The 16,775-nt window shown below is 39.3% G+C and overlaps 1 protein-coding gene across 3 annotated transcripts in view; it reads left to right on the forward strand.

Annotated features, from left to right (window-relative positions):
- The window catches only part of prkcaa (protein kinase C, alpha, a), a 64,601-nt gene that overhangs the window by 27,704 nt on the left and 20,122 nt on the right, over positions 1-16,775 (forward strand). For 2 of the 3 annotated variants that reach the window (XM_061273908.1, XM_061273910.1), the window contains 6 exons: positions 5,978-6,089; positions 6,230-6,358; positions 14,196-14,352; positions 14,438-14,572; positions 14,651-14,744; positions 15,649-15,684. In XM_061273908.1, the coding sequence (XP_061129892.1) occupies positions 5,978-6,089; positions 6,230-6,358; positions 14,196-14,352; positions 14,438-14,572; positions 14,651-14,744; positions 15,649-15,684 (663 nt within the window). The remainder of the gene's footprint in view (positions 1-5,977; positions 6,090-6,229; positions 6,359-14,195; positions 14,353-14,437; positions 14,573-14,650; positions 14,745-15,648; positions 15,685-16,775) is intronic. The other variant, XM_061273909.1, reaches the window with a different exon arrangement.

The following is a 16,775-nucleotide window of genomic DNA, read 5'->3' on the forward strand; positions in this document are numbered from 1 at the left end:
GGTGTCAATCAAACATAATCTTTAATCACTTTTTATTATTATGCATTTGAATGTTAGGTTTGCTTAATACTCTACAGTGACGTGGCCCCTCTTTCAGTCTCCTGACCAGCTTCTTCGTCACCCTGACTGAACAGAACGAGCAGGATCGTAATGAATGAACTAAGGAGTTGGGCCAAACTATAGTTAAAATCTCACGTATCATGTAGTGCATTGCTTGCAGATAAATGTTAACAGCTAGCACACAGGAAGGAAAACCCCCTGCGAGCTGCAGTGGCAACCTGCCCACCCTCTCAGCACTCATCAGCTTAGTGAAAGGCCAAGAGGAATGAGGGTGGTGATTTATGGGCTAAAAATAGTAACCCCGTCTAGTTTAACACCTCCAGTCCAGATAGATGATAACTCCAGTTTGTTCTCTACTGACTAACCTTTTGAACTTTAGTTCCGCTTGCCTAAGTCGCTGAAAAGGGAGCATTAGCAACCAGCCAGTACTGCTCTTGGATCTTTTCCGTATGCACACGTGTCTTGATGTGCACTTGATGAGCGCTATGAAGTCGAATTGAAATGTGAAACTCCACAGCGGAATAATCACAGAGCTAAAGTGACACATATCGTTACAGTGTTATTACACTAAGTGCTGCATGAATTAGCGTATGCAATAACTGTTTCAACTGGCTGCAGAAGTGTCTCTCTCAGTCATCAAGCTATAAAATATACAGTGAGAACTGGAAAAATATGTAAATGGTTTATACAGAAAATCTGGATGATTATCACCAAACGTACCTTAAACCCTGCTTTGACTAAATTGGTCGAGTTTTATTTACGCAGTTGTTGACCATGCTTGATAACATACAGCAACTGGAGGTAATGACCATATTTCAAAGTGTTGTACATTACAATATGACATTTTGTGTAGCTCTTGTTTTCATCAAAGCTGGGAGTAAATTCTATCCTGGCTGACATTTGTGACAAATTGGGGACAGCCTGGACTGGTCAGTCACAGTGGCACATACAACATGCTAGTCGCGATTACTTTTACACCTTCATGCATAAATGTGAGCCTTAAATTTACTTAATTACTCTTAATGTATTCGCAGAATTCTATTGTCTGCCAATGTCACATAGTTATACAAACTTCTAAATGCAAGTTTGTCACGCTGAGTTTATCGCTATGACAGCGGTTTGAAGCAAATTCAATTTGATACAGCAAGTGAAGCCATGAAGCTTTTCCACTCAAGGGAGAACCTCCTGCCATCTCCTATTCAGATGTCACCTCTTGATGAACGATGACGCTAAAAACAAAAGGCAGTTTAAGGAGGGAAAGGAGAATCTGATGGGAATTTGAGGCTCATACGGATCAAAAGATACAAGGCAATAAAGAGACATAGTGACAATAAGGGCGGTTCGTGTTGCTCACACACAGGTTGCAAATGCCACACTAGGTGGGTCTCTTTTGACTCTGTGGTATGCCTCTTTGATTAGCATCCAGTTCATGGAGCTCATTTTTGCAGGAAATAGGAGATTTCCTGTAACTAACCCTTTAGCGACGCTCATGTTTAAGGTAAATGAGCGGGTTCATGAATTTTCAAGCCCTTTTGACATCATAAAAGTGTGAGTAATATGCAGTGATCTGACAGATAGATGCAGATAGATGTCCTTGGCAGCAGAACACCTGCTCATATTCACACATAAATGTCCACCCGAATAAATTGCTATACCATTTTTATCTACTCAACACTAAAATCTTGGACTGAGTTCTTGATATAAAAATGATGATGGTGAGATCCACTGAAGGACTGAATCATTGGTACACTTATTTGCAATTACAAGATGCCCGCTGATGGCTTCGATTGCTCTGACAAATTCCAAAAGAATGTTGTTTGAGACAAAAAAAAGTTTACTTGACATTATTTCCTCTGATGAAAAGCCCCTGCTCAGCATCACTCTGCCGAGCATTTCATTAACAAGCCTGCCTGATGTCCTGCTTGCTAATGAAGCTGGATCGGCGAGTGAGGCCAATTAGCCGACATCAGTGGGCTGACCCCTGTGTCTCCGATTCATTACTACCTTCAGCAAATTTTAGATGAGTGCTGTCCGTGACCTTTGGCTTTACATACTCACTTAGATGGGATTAACAGACAAAAATGGAATAAAGAGACGACTACGCAATACAAATGATAGTTGCCCCTCCCTCTTAAGAGTTACTCTTTGTACATTTTATTTAGTTCAGAGATTCTTCTGCCGAAACAATCACAACAATAATTTACAGGATGTTTTCTCATTAACATCTACACCATCAGCAGTTCATCAATTTGGATCATTTTGACAACTTTCACAGCACACACTTTTTTTTTCTAAACAATTTATTTTCTTACATAATATTAACTTAGAAACTATGACATTTGGGATATTTATTAAGAATATAAATAATACTCACGAACTTTAAGCATTAATTTCAAGAATAAACGCTTCACACAGTATAACTGGATTGAAACCCTCACAAGAGTTTTGTGTTCAAGTTTGCAACTAGAAAACGGGAAAAATATCTATAAATAATCAGATTTCTTATTTAAAAACATGAAACTTATAAAACAAATTGCAGAGTAACATCCAATGGTGATATAATAATAAAAAAAATACTATGATAGAATGTTGAAAGCATTATCATATCAAGCCCATTGGAAACAAATTCCCTTGATTGTAGATATGAGGACTGATGTGCTCCATATAACGAACTTGGCTGGCATTAGTTTGAATCCCCCCCCCCCCCTCCAACTGAGGTGGTGTGAATGAGAAAATGCTCTCAAGTGCCCAACTTGATGAAAAAAAGAAATTTAGAAATAAACTCTTTGCACTGCAGTATACTGCGTTTATTTCTATTATCTATCAGCAATTGAAATAAAAATAAAAAAAAGAACATGCTCCGTTGACTAGCACGTGCCAGTCAAATCTAATAAGCACTGCTTAAAGCAAGCATAGATGAATGTTTAATTCCATTGTGATGAACAACAAGCTGAAGGAACATGTGGGCACATTTTATCCACGATGGCCTTTATTGGCACTATTATTAAAGGTCAACCATCTTCTAGGCTGCCTTGTACCAGCCGCTGGGCTGCTTTGCTGTAACATTCTAATGTCCTTATGTTGAGCCAAGTGATTAGGTTGCTCCTTTCTCTCGGCACCACTTGCTGGGGTACGACGGTGCCACCCGGTCGCTCTTGAATTTCCGGTGAGGCTGAAATTGGTGAGAGGATCTGGAGGCGCTGAGACACTTATCTAGTAGCCGCCAGAGATGTGTTAATGGACAACCCCGTGTGCTCAGTGATGTGTCGTCACTTATCTTCATTTAGGCTACGGGTTTCATTTTGTGCGCATTACATCTTCCTCCTAGTCAATCTTTAAATAGATGCACACAAATTATTCAGGCTTTTCACACCTCCCATGTCACTTCATGTGAATTCATTTTAGCAATTACACCATGAAACTGATTCATTTACGACTATGATTAATAATGAATTGCTAATTTAAAAAATTGTCATTTAATAGTACTACATTTTACGGTGTGACCTCCAAAGTGGATCGTGCCAAAATGCTCTAATTAAGGGTTTGTCAGGAAAACATACCCCAGTCCAACAATACTTGGAATTGATCTGTTTCACTTAGATAATAAAAGATACCAGAAATTTGGGGTACGATATTTAAAACAAGTACAGAAAAAAAGCTTTTTCAGGGTTATTTATAAAGGGGTGTTTTATACGCTTGCTTATTATGAAATATTTAATACTTAACATTTTTGAAGCAATAAAAGCTAACAAAAACTAACAAACCATGTTGAAAACTATAATTTTAAAAAACAAGTCAAAATATAAAAACTATAGCATAACTATAAACTTAAAACTAATATACTTGTGGTATGTAGCCCTTCGCAATAATCAGCACCTAAGAAGCAGCTCACAGCTTGGTTAGTGATCCCTGCTCTAAGTTGCGCATAGGTGTGTGAAATATATATTTTTGTTTGAATGTGTGCTTAACCGGTGACTAGACACTACACCCTTTGCCATGACCCTAATGAGAACAAGCGCTATAGGCGAAAAATGGAAGGAGTGGACAGACTGCCAATTGGCCTCGTGTCGGTCAGATCTTTGAATCTTGCAGCATCGGGCACTTTCACAAACTGGAACATTGAAATTGTTTCCTTATCAAAGCTGCTGGGATTGTAGATCTTTTTTTTTTTTTTTAAAATGCACTCCATCTGTTGATCTGTCGCTATCACTTGTTTGCGCCTTAGTGGAAGGAACAAAGCAGAGAAGGGGTGAGGTGACAAGAGGATAGTCCTTCAAGATCAGCTGTGTGGAGGTGGGCATGACTAAGTGCAGCTGGCATGGCTCCCCTCTCCCCTTCTGCGCTGTCTGTCAACCCCAGCTTGTTGTTATCTGCGCACACTCTGGTCTGGCCCGCCTGCTAATTGGACAATGTGTAATGTTAACGGAGTGCGCAAAAAGATGGGCCTTGTGTGTCTGCCAGAATTTAAATAACTACTACAATATACATCATACTCGTCAGAACGTCCCGTTATTGAATTTAAATATTACGGCTTATGTTCTAATTTTCTCATCATTAAACGCTAAGCTCACACGCCAATAAAGAGACATGATAAAACCCGCTTAACAAAACATCAACAAGAAATACATTGCATTATATCAACAACAAAACTGTGACTCGAACATCACCACCAGGTCTTGTTGCCATGGTAGCTTTAGTGAATTTAAGCTAAGCATGTTACAAGCAGCTTTGCAGTATCTCTGATGTTTTTTTTCATTTCTGATATGTGTGCAAGTATAACGATTTGAGGAGAATTGAAATCCTGCTTTGGATGGTGGGACTCAATCTTAGAATTTAGGTGATGTCCGTACAGACACGGCTATTTTTTATACATTTTCGGTCATTGAAAACTGATGCTTTGGTTGTAAAGAAGACTTTCGAATCAAATCAACAAACTGGTGTAAAATTGGCATTCCCCTTTCTTTGTATGATGTTTCCATGTGTGCTATCAATTCCATTTTTTGAATTCTAAAAATGTACTTGATATATTTAATATTCAACGGGGTAACACCTCAAGCCCAAGAAGTCTTGGTTTTAAATATCGACTTTGTCCCACCACTCCTTTTGCTCATTCCTAATTCAAGGTGATACATTTGTGTTTGTACAGGAGCTAGAAAAAAACATCACCCGTGTTTTACTTCAGATTCAGCCATGAAAAGCGTACGATAGAAATGTTCCTCTACGCTGAAAACACTTTCAAAAGAAAAATAGGCAGACTTTATTGCATCAGTCCAGAGGCCAGTGTCAAAGTCCCCGAGTTGGCAAATGGCTTCATTGATCACAGCCACAATGATATACTGCCAGCTCCGACAGAGATTAATTACACTCTTCCATTTACTCTTGATTTCTATCTCTCTGTTGATATTCTCCTCATCCATTACGCATTGGACCGTGGAATTCAGATTCAGAAGAAAATGAAAGTATCTTTCTTAGCGCATTTGTAGTACATTTCTTCATGCACAGGATGGGTTTCCCTCAAAGTGGTGCTGTAAAGAAATTCACTTCGCAATAATTGAACTTATTGGGGTGGAAAGCAGGTGAACATTCAAACTTGTGTAGGTGCAAGTGTTGGTTCAGTACTGTTGCTCCGGCAGGCCTTGTGTTCTTCAAGTGAATAATTATAAAACAAAGGGACAATTCACCGTGGAAGGTACACAAGTGATCTTGTCTTTTTATTGTTTGAGCTACAGATAATGTTATTTCGATGAGATTCATCATGTCTTCGTAATACTATAAACCGATTCTTTTGTTCAGACAATTACACTTGTCTGAACAAAAGAATCTGTTTATAATACAGATAAAGTTGCTTTCAGTCTATACTTGAAGTTAATGTATATACTAGATCACTAACCTTTTTTTTTCCTGTTTATTTCTTCAGGATCCCAGAACAAAACATAAATTTAAGATCCACACGTTTGGGAGTCCGATCTTTTGTGACCACTGTGGCTCTCTGCTGTACGGCCTTGTGCACCAGGGAATGAAGTGTGACAGTAAGTGCTTCATATATTCATATATTTTAACCCAAAATAAAACAAAACAAGAGCTCTAATACAGAATTCACTCGGCGGCCACAATTAGGTACTAATGTACTAAACTGATTATTATTATTTTTATTTAAATTGTTCTCCAGCGTGCGATATGAACGTCCACAAGCAGTGTGTCATGAACGTGCCCAGCCTGTGTGGGATGGACTACACGGAACAGAGGGGGCGACTTTTCCTCAAGTGCGAGGTCAGCGGGGAGAAGCTGCAGGTCACAGGTAGGTCGACTTGTCATTTGCTTGATGAGTACACTGCCGCTTGAATACACTTGTCTGTGCGAGAACATCCCGGCTATTGGCCTGTTTCCGCTGTGACTTCAGATCAGAATTAACACCAAGGCCATCTCATTTCATACGTAAAAGTCACCCTCAGTCTTTTGATACCATTAACCTGAATTGAACCTCTTTGACCATTTATTCTGCCCGCTTATTATGCAGTCAATCTCACTGCTAACAACCTGGCTGACTCAGTTATCAGCATGGCACAACGGCAATACCCCATTTAGAAAACGGATCAATAATGCTCTTTGCTAGACTCTACTGTAAGAAAGGAAATACCAAAGTGAATAGTCCAGAAGCCGCTAGGCGCGTGGGTTACTATATTTTCAAACTGTCACGACTGCTGGCAAGAGATGCTGCTCAAACTCTGAATCTCAATTACTAACCTCGAATTAAACTGGTAACGATTAGTTGAACAAAACAACGAATCAACAATATTTTCCACTAAAAACTAGATCTAGTCATAGGTACTGAAAAGTACAGTAGTACTCCCATTCTGTACTTAAATAGAAGTACAGACATGTTTAAAAAAAGACTGATGAAACTACAAGTACTGCTTGATTTCTTAAGTAAAAGAAAAAGTACAGGCTCTGAAATGTAGTACAAAAATGAATGTTTGGTCCTTTCCACTTTGTCGCTCACTATTGTGGTGGCAGAGAATATATTCAATCTAGGGCTGTTACACATTGTTTGGTTGCTATTCAGACAGGATTGTACAATACAGTTCACAATGAAGGGTGCTTGCGGTCACTTGGCAATCATAGAAGAACATGTCCTAATGTGATGAATGAATTCTGAGGTAACATTTCCGAGGCCTACTTAATCTGTCCTAATCCTCTTGCTGCAATTTGTTAATTTTGAGCTCCGCAGCCAAAAGAAATATCCTGATTGTGGCTGCTAAGTTTAAACTGTCATTAAATAAATAGCTGTCAGTGTAACACTAAAAGCTTTTAGATAACTCAATAAGGGTAGCCTGATGGGCAAAACAAATAATCAAATTCAAATTGACGTTATAATGTAGTGGGTTAGCAGGCACCAACAGCACCACTCCAGCGGAGGTAGTAAAACTGTTTATATCTAATATTCTTGAAGTAGACATTGTGCGATCATTTTGCAGCAAAGCTTGTAAAGTTACACGAGTCTAATTAGTGAATAGTATTGACTGTTTAATGAGGAAGTCAACCTCCCAAATTTCTTTACGATAATATGTTCGATGTGCTCCCACTAGTCTAAACACGACATTCTGATTAATATTGTGTTTGTGCAATATGAGTCAAGCAGCAAAATGAAAATGACATTACAATTGCCAAGTCCAGGTCTCAACCAATTTCGGCTCAGCTTCAGAAAACTAAGAAACTTAAATCATATTCCTCAAACGAAACATTAATCAGAAGTCCGCATTCTGACTAGTTGGATTGCACAGAACATATTCTTCTTCTTTAAGTAGGAGTGCCATCAGAATGATTTTGTATTTTCAAATTACTCCTAATGTTTGCGTCAACAGTTTTTCACGTAGGTTTGTGGCTCAATTTGAACATGTAAGACAGTAATTAGGCCTTGAATAATAATAGATATACCGTAATTTTCGGACTATAAGTCGCACCGGAGTATAAGTCGCACCAGCCATAAAATGCCCAAAAAAGTGAAAAAAAAAAACATATATATGTATATAAGTCGCTCCTGAGTATAAGTCGCCCCCCCACCCAAACTATGAAAAAAAACCGCGACTTATAGTCCAAAAATTACGGTACTCTGTAAATTGATATGCTATGCTAAGAAACTGACTACAGCTTGTATAAATGATGCATAACAGTCTGAATTAAATAATGAAGCTGCTCCGTAAACAGCTCAAGTGTGTGTGTTTATTCGCACCAGCTTTTGCTTCTTATTTGGAGGCATGTTGTAAATCCTCGCTCCGTGATGACAGAGAATTAGCACATCGGCCAGAACAAAGATGACGGTGGGGCGCCGACAGCGGGCTCATGTAATCATTCAATTAGTTTGGCTCACTGAGGTCAGCGCGTCACGAGGCGCTAACTTCGTGACTCGTTCATTCATCAAATGAACAGCAGGTGGAGAAACGGGATAAATTATGGCTGGGAGTTAGGAAAACAAAACAAATCAAAGCTGCTTCAATATTGACATATCGCTAATCGGTGAAAATAATAGATTTCGAAAAGAGGCAAACAATAATACAACTGTGTGACACATACATACACACAAATTTAAAATTCAAAACATGCTCGTCAAGGATACAGAATTTTTATTCTTAGCTTGATTTAAACACATGATCTGAACAGGACCTGAGGACTTCTGAGTAATTGATCAGAAATTTGAAGTGCTGCAACATGGCAATGAGACTTTTTTTATTGAAGACATTTCACCTTGAATTCAAAAGGCTTCTTCAATTTTTTTAGGTCAATATTCATGCCTGGGTGGGTGTGTCCCCTGGGGGTTGTCAACAACACAGCACTGTTTTTTTTGCCGGGCGAGGTTAGTGTAATGTCAGCCCTGCATACCAATCGGTTGCTCACTGGCAACTCGTTTCAGCCACTCTTCCTGGGAAATGAGATGTTTGCATGGACGCGCATCAGGTTCTTGTTTGAGGCAGATGAGAGGTGATGCCTCGACCCACTCCTGTTTAGAAACGTCTTTTCTTTTTTTCACGTAGATGGCTTCATTTCCACCTCTTTCAAAATAGCAGCCCTCCCGATCCAGAATTTGTACGTGGCTGTCCTCGAAGCATTGCCACGTTTCTTTACGAGATGCATATGGACAGCTGACCGGACTCGACGAAGCCACTCACCGATATTATGTCATGCGGCTGTGCAATGGCGGCTTAGTCTCTCGAGTGTCATTGCATTCCTCACGCTACTGCAGTGCATGACTTTTCTTTTAGAGATTTTGTCTTTGGGATGAATCTGCTTTTTCTATGCATTTGAAATGCATTGGTATGCAGTTGGTATGAAGAACGTATGTTCTTCCCACATTCCATAACATTCACGTTGGACAAATTGAAATTGCCCAATGGTGTGATGGTGAGTGTGAATGGTTGTTTGTCTGTTCCACGCGATTGACAGTGTAGCCCGCCTCGTGATTAAAACTCAGCTGGGATAGGTTCAGCCGTTCCAGTTCACCTGCAACTCCAATGAGGACAAGTGCTGCAGAAAATGGATGGCTGGTGAGCCTGTCTGTGTCTGTATGTGTTCAGAACTGATGTACTAACCGCACAGCCCACTCATGCCATCTTGTATTACAGATTACATTAGCCGCTGTTGACGCCAAGCGGGCAGCCTTCCAAACAGTTTAAATAGCATGCCGGATGGCGCGAAGCAAGAATCTTTACATTTTTATCATATGTACAGCGCTGCTCTCAAAATAAACAGAATCCACTTCTGCCTAACATGAAGTACATGGAGTAAACTAACTAAAGTTCTACTTCTTCTTCTTCTTGCCATAAGTGAGCTCTACCGATGTGTCCATCCATCATTCTCTCGTGTCCAGAGCCAAAACATTGTGCAGGAAGTATTACGTCTGATGTTCTTTCAAGCACGTGTTAGACGCCGACAAATAACGCTTGCAAAATGAACAGATTTGTCACTGTGGCAGTTTCAATACAGAGATGGTGAAATGGTGTTGTTGTGGGGAAAGAGCGCTAGCAGGGAGGTGCTGAAGGAGACACAAGAGGTTTTGTTTGTGTGGTGGAGGACAACTGTGGTGCTTTAGTGGCGTCCTTCGCTTTGCCATAACTCAGGAACACAGTTCCTTTGTATTGGTCAGTGCTGAGCAAGCCACCCTCGCCTTGGTCTTTTGTTTCCTCGATGTGTGCTAGTATTCACTGTATTACTCAAGAGCATCTTTGTGCATGTACTGTGATTTACTTCCTTGTAGTTCACTATTTGTGGCCGTTACACAACTCTGCCACCTCTAGGTACTGTGGAGGAGTACATACTAGCGCTCGGTTGCACAGCTTTGTGGACAACCGCCTTCTGTATACGCAGTTTTACGATGAAAATTTCAAGAAATTCAAAACTCACACCTTGATTATGTAGCAGTTTCTTCTCATTTCCCAGTTTTCATCCCTACTACTGACCAACTGCCCCATCTTTGTCTGTTAATAGTTACCCTATTTGACTTGTTAAACTGTGCTTCAGCTGATGGTTCTGTGTAGGTGTGCACAGGTCACAGGAGTTAGTGTTCAAGGCACATTTACTGTAGATGTGGGTGGATCCGAGAAATCCCATTTTGTCTTTAACCTTCTTTTCTTGGTTTGTTTTTCTTTTATTGTCAAAGCTCAAATCTGCCCTGGACTTTTGCTTGCAGCGTTTGCTTGTGTGCACACTTGCAACAAGCCAGAAGTAGAAAATATCACAGTCTGATGAACTGGAAATAGTACTTCAGTGTGTTTAGTGGTGAATATTGTTATCTTAGTGTAGTTGTGTTTGAAATACATGTTACAAGAAATAACTTGTCACGCCTGTAACAGTGATTGGATTGTTGCCGATATGTAAAAAAAAAAAAGAATAAAAGGGTCACATGACTCAAACAGGTTAAAAGCGGGCAAATAACATGAATTAATTAAATCAGTCTAAAATTCTTGATGATCAGGATCATTGATTAATTTCCATGTTATAACCTGTCAGTATTGAAGGGAAAAATCCAAAGGTTTATCTAAATGTTGGCATCAACATTTTATCTTGTACATTTTGACTCCCTCTAGCCTGCTCTCTTTCTTTATTGTTTGCTTTTCATACTTTTTCAGGCTATTTTGAGATGCTGGCGGTAAGCAGAGGACAGTATCAGGTTTCTGCTCTCATTGCTTAATAGTGAGCATACATGGCAAACCAACGGTTGGTCTCGAATTTCGGATTAACGCGTTGCGATTTGGTTCGCTTGGCAATAGGCATACAAATGTTTATATAGCCGTGGAAGGTCAAATAGGTATAACCAGTTTCACTGTATATATATCACGCACGCGCGCACACACACACACATATATGTGGTTTAACCATATATACAGTCATTATTTTCATAGAGCTACACAGCATCATGCGGAGATTGTATCATATGAAGATTCCATGCATGTACATGAATCACTTTCCATCAGTAATGTTTGGTTTTTTCTAAGTCTCTCATATAAGCCCTTAATTCTTCATCACTGCTATTTTCCATACGGTCAAAATGCATTAGGTCTCCACATGTGGCCTCTCGCTCTGCCAGCTAATCAACCAGACAAAATAAATAAATAAATCACATTTTCCTCCCATTAGTGTCTCTGTTAGGAAAGAAGGCTTGCTGGAAGGTAGAGTTGAGTTTGCTTCAGCAGTTTTTCTGGGCTTTGCATGCAGCCTGGCAGTGGACAGCACAGCACAGCATGCATATACTACAATGATTTAGGCCCCGAGCTTCTTCCACTTTGAAGCCTTCGCTCTACAATTTCCTTCTTTGTAAAATACTCAATGGCACTGCACACACATGCCAAGTGATCATTGCCAGGAGGAAATCAACTTCAATATTGTTTTTGACTGCAGAAACCGAAGAGCCTTCATGTAACCATGCCAACTAGTTTTCAGCTATGAAAATGTTAATCAGAAAAATACTTGGTCTGTGAAAAATATCTTGAAATGCTGTACAGTCCATTCAAGGACACAGGCACACAATTTTCTACAAGAATGACACACTCCAAGGGGATGTATGGTGAAGTCATCTTCAAGCCTTTATTAACTGTCAACCACCCAAGCAGCTCTACAAGCTCACTACTCTCAAATCTTTTATACTTAATGTTCCCTTTTTCTCTTCTTTCATTATGCTGTTTAAATTAAGCATTGGGAGCTCTCTTTTTTTTCTGCAGAGAAGGGTGTTTTCAACAGTGTACACAGTGGGATATTTAGGTAATGAGACTAAAAACTTTATTCAACTTGTTTGCCAAAGAGTGCAAACGCGGCTGACCTCATTGTTTTGTGGACGGGGTCAACTCGTGTCAGTTGAAGTGGAGTAGAGTTGTCATGAGTGCAGAGAAGGTAACCATTGGAGATTGAACATACTCTGCCCCTCTGTTTTCTTTTTTTTACATCAATAATGTACATGTCCATGTGCGTCTGTGCCGTTCATACTTTTCTTTTTTTTTTAATTGAAAACCTTAATACTATTGATACCTTGATAGTATATTAAGGTTAGATTTGTATCCATTAATTCTACACATTTGTTTGACTAAAACTGCATTCCAATTAGTATGAGGACTGTATTTGGAAGGTTTCATACTGGTTTCTACTTTACATGAGCCTGCTGAACGACATTAGAATGGGCTTTTCGCCCTCTATCGTTTTAGTCTGGAAGTACATCTTAGAAAAATAACATTTTGAATTTTTTGTCAGTGCAAGATGCTAGGTTTGGAGGTGGAGGAAGTAATTAAAACTCTTGTTGGGGGGAAAGAATGTTTGCAGATGAGAAAGTTAGTTTACATGATTCCAAATCATCAGTTATTATTATGAAATCTGTAGTTGTGTAACGCAAAGACTGGTTGCCAGCCAATGGTAGTGGATATTTACACATGCAACTATTCACACTTTAATTCACACCTTTGGACAATTTTAGAGTCTTCAATTAACCTAATACGCATCTTTTTGCAATGTGGGAAGAAGCCAGAGGACCCAGTGGGAAAAACAACAACTTTGCACGGGAAGATAGATCTACACACCGAACCTCAGGACTGTGAGGCAGATGTGGTAATCCTGAGTACCCTGTGTTGACAGTTCCCTTTAAGTAATCGTCTGCCTCTTGTTGTTGATCTAATAAGCTTTAAAAACACATAGAAAATTGAAAATCTGTATAGGCCACTTTTCTTCCCATTTTTTTTCTTTTACTTTCCACTTGCTCTCAGTGAGATTAATTGTTTTCTCTGTCATTAGCACTAAAAGGTCTGTGAGTCTCTTCTTTAGTTCCCCTCACATAGTAATTCAGCTTTATTTTAATTTGAATAAAGCATACACCAATAAAAAACTGAATGTTTCGTAAATGCATTTTAATGTATGTCTATTCCTATGTGTGTGTTTTGTTTAGTTTAAGCCTGGTTAATGGAATTGTTGCCTTGTTGTTTACTGTCCGTCTCACAACGGGAGGATAAAAGAGCCTTCCCTCACTCCCTGCTTTTGCTCCATCTAAAGCTCAGGGTCACCGGACGCACGGATGCACGCACGCACATTTGATCTTGAACACCTGCAGTGTGTTCCACTGATGTTCAGTATCTGTTTTGCTTTTGTTTGTTTTTATCTGACCAAAAGGATTGATGCAGATGAAATGAAGTTGAATATTCATTGAGACTTCAGTGCAGAACAAATGCTCTAGCGGTCCCTTTTGAACAATTAGAGGCCCTATTAAAAAAAGAAAAAGAAAATTCGTTCATGGTTCTCATTTGATTTTCAAATTTGGGGTTATTTGAAGTTCACGATCGACCACAATGTGTTTATTCCAATGAGCTCACCTTTAACTCTTTATGATAAGACTAAAGTTGTTCATGATTTATTTAAATCATGTGGTTCTTGTATAAAAGTCTTCTTAAACAAACTTCTGGATAATCATTAATCATTTCATCCAAATTTTACAACGAGACAATATTTCTGTCTCGCATTGAAATTTCAACAGTTACAAAGATATTTTCTAAACTCAAAATGTGTATTGCCTGCAAAAAAGAAACAAATAATAATAATAGATTGGCTTCTGATTATGAATTCTATGAATGCAATAAACCTACACTTAATGTTCCCATTTTTTCTTTCAGTTGGTGAAGGGAGGAATCTGATACCGATGGACCCCAATGGCCTGTCTGATCCATACGTAAAACTCAAGCTCATACCTGATCCCAAAAATGAGACCAAGCAGAAGACCAAAACCATCCGCTCTAATCTGAACCCCAAATGGGGTGAGACTTTTACCTTGTAAGTAACTGCCTCTTTGTATTCAGTTATTGGGATAGTTTGTAATTCTCTGGATGGATCATTATGTAATTCTCTCATGTTCCAGTAAACTGAGACCTACAGACAAGGACCGCAGGTTATCCGTGGAAGTGTGGGATTGGGATCGGACAACCAGGAATGACTTCATGGGCGCCCTTTCATTTGGGGTGTCGGAGCTCATAATGTCTCCGGCGTGTGGCTGGTAAAGACCCATTTCTTGACCTTTTAAGACTTTGCCGATTGCACACTCATTTACTCACGCTGTCTCATGGTTTGTCAGGTATAAGTTGTTGTGCCAGGAGGAGGGAGAGTATTATAACGTTCCCATTTCAGAGGAGGATGATGGGAATGAAGAACTGAGACTGAAATTTGAGGTGAGGGTTGTCCTTTTCTGATCATTATTTTTTTCCCTGGCAGGGGAAGGAGGCGCAGGCAGAAGGAGTTGCAAAAGTACACGTTCGAGAATATCACGTCTTTTCAGTGACATAAAGTTGAGAAGTTGGCATTTTTTATTGATTTTAACTTTCCCTATAAATAAATAGTTTGTCAGATTTTGTTTTTACCACACCAACCAGAATCAATTATTCTGTTGGATGGGAAGTTTGAATTTTTTTTGGTAAGTGTAAGTCTACTTGAAAATTCAAAAGTGTTGCAATACATGACAATAAGTTTTAGTTGTGAGAGACTTATTTCTTTATCAGCATTGTATGTAAGCTAATTGTAAAGTTTTTTCTTTTATTGATATCAATTACCTTTAGGTACCTGTTAGGGTCAAACGTAGTGTGTTAGGCTTTTTTTGTGTGTGCATTCATCCCACAGAAAATAGTAGATATAAGAAAGATAAATGCTCGTCTTCCCTAATCTATTTTTACCATAACGTAGTGCTCTGCATTTGACCACTAGATGTCAGCAAATAACAAAATACCTAGTTTTATTATTGACCAGCGCTTTTAAATTTATTCAGCCTCACCACATATCGTATTTTACATGAGAGAAAGCGATTGGCACACTACCAAAGAGAAATGTCGACAATGATGATGCGATAGTAGAAGATCATTAGTTTGTTCTGGCTCTTGTATGTAATTTTAGCAACAGCTCTCACCATGTCTGAATGTGAATGGATCATGTTTATGAATTATTACAAAATATTGTTTCTGTGTGTGCCAGACTCTTCCTTGTCCCTCAACGTCTGAGCATAAAAGTGTCCCAGTGTAAAAGTATTGTTTGAGATGTTCAAAGTGAGTCAGGCCCTTTGGTTGCTTCTTCTTATGGTTCCAGGACCAAGCAATTCTGGAAGACTCTAAAAGGAAGAAAGTAAGGCTGCTCGCTCGCTCGCTCAGCTCGGACAGGCTCTTGTCTTTGGCTAAAGCTTCGAGGTGTGCTGTGGTTTGGTGTAGTCTGCTGCCCTTTGCACATTAGCTAGACTCTAGTTCACGCAATTAACCAAACTAAGGCTGCTCCTACTTTGTCACAAGCTTGTTTGAAATCAATGTTTCTTGATCTGGACAGAGGGGAAGCACGTCATTGAAATACTTAAGGTCTGTCAGTGAGTTGACACGGAATTTGCCAACTTGTCAAAAGTCAAAGCAATATTTGCTATAGTCTTGTGTTGATTATGGTTAAAGGTGTGAAAATGATGTTTGCTCGGCTTTTAATCCATTCGTGCTGGCTATAGTGAAAGTCAAAGTTCTCTGGATTGTGATTCTACCCACAATATCAGGTTCAGCATGAGGTTTGGATCTGTGTTTGTCCTGGCTGAGTGTGAACTGTGGACATGAAATGTGGTTGGGTTTTTAATGCATTGCCAATAGGATATTTGCCCATTTTGTTTGAATGACAAGAATAAAGATTGAAGAGTCACTTATAGAATGTTCTGAACTCCTGCTTTGTTGTATTTGAGACTATCGGGAAGGCTTGCGCCATAACTGAAGCTTGTGTGAAGCTTCTCATAGATCTTTCTCCTTAGACCACAAACTAGTTGAGAATGAATCAACAGCTCCTTTGCTGGCGACACCACTATTAATCAGCAGTCTTGAGAATCTCTATCGATCCGTTATCGATGCTCAGCATTTTTTTTGCACCATGAAACGCTTTTCATTCGTCGATAAAGATTAAGCATGAATTTGGCTTGAATGAGCTTCATGGTGAATTTGTCATGTTTTGGCTCTTGTTGACATGAAAGGCTTGTCTGGAGCAGGCATGAATGCACGTAGTAGTAGATTATGCCTCTCGACCTGAAATATCACCATGCCTGAGTGAAAGTTCCTCAAGTTTTTTTTTTCTTCCAAGTCTTGGGTCACTCAGAATAAATATTGATAGGGATCTCTTGAATGAAGGTCAAGCGTTGACATGTTTGTGTGCATTTTTAAATGGTCAAGTGTTTAAGGGCAGAAATGGATCATCAT

This window comes from Syngnathus typhle, linkage group LG3 (genome assembly GCF_033458585.1).
Source record: "Syngnathus typhle isolate RoL2023-S1 ecotype Sweden linkage group LG3, RoL_Styp_1.0, whole genome shotgun sequence".
NCBI lineage: Eukaryota > Metazoa > Chordata > Actinopteri > Syngnathiformes > Syngnathidae > Syngnathus > Syngnathus typhle.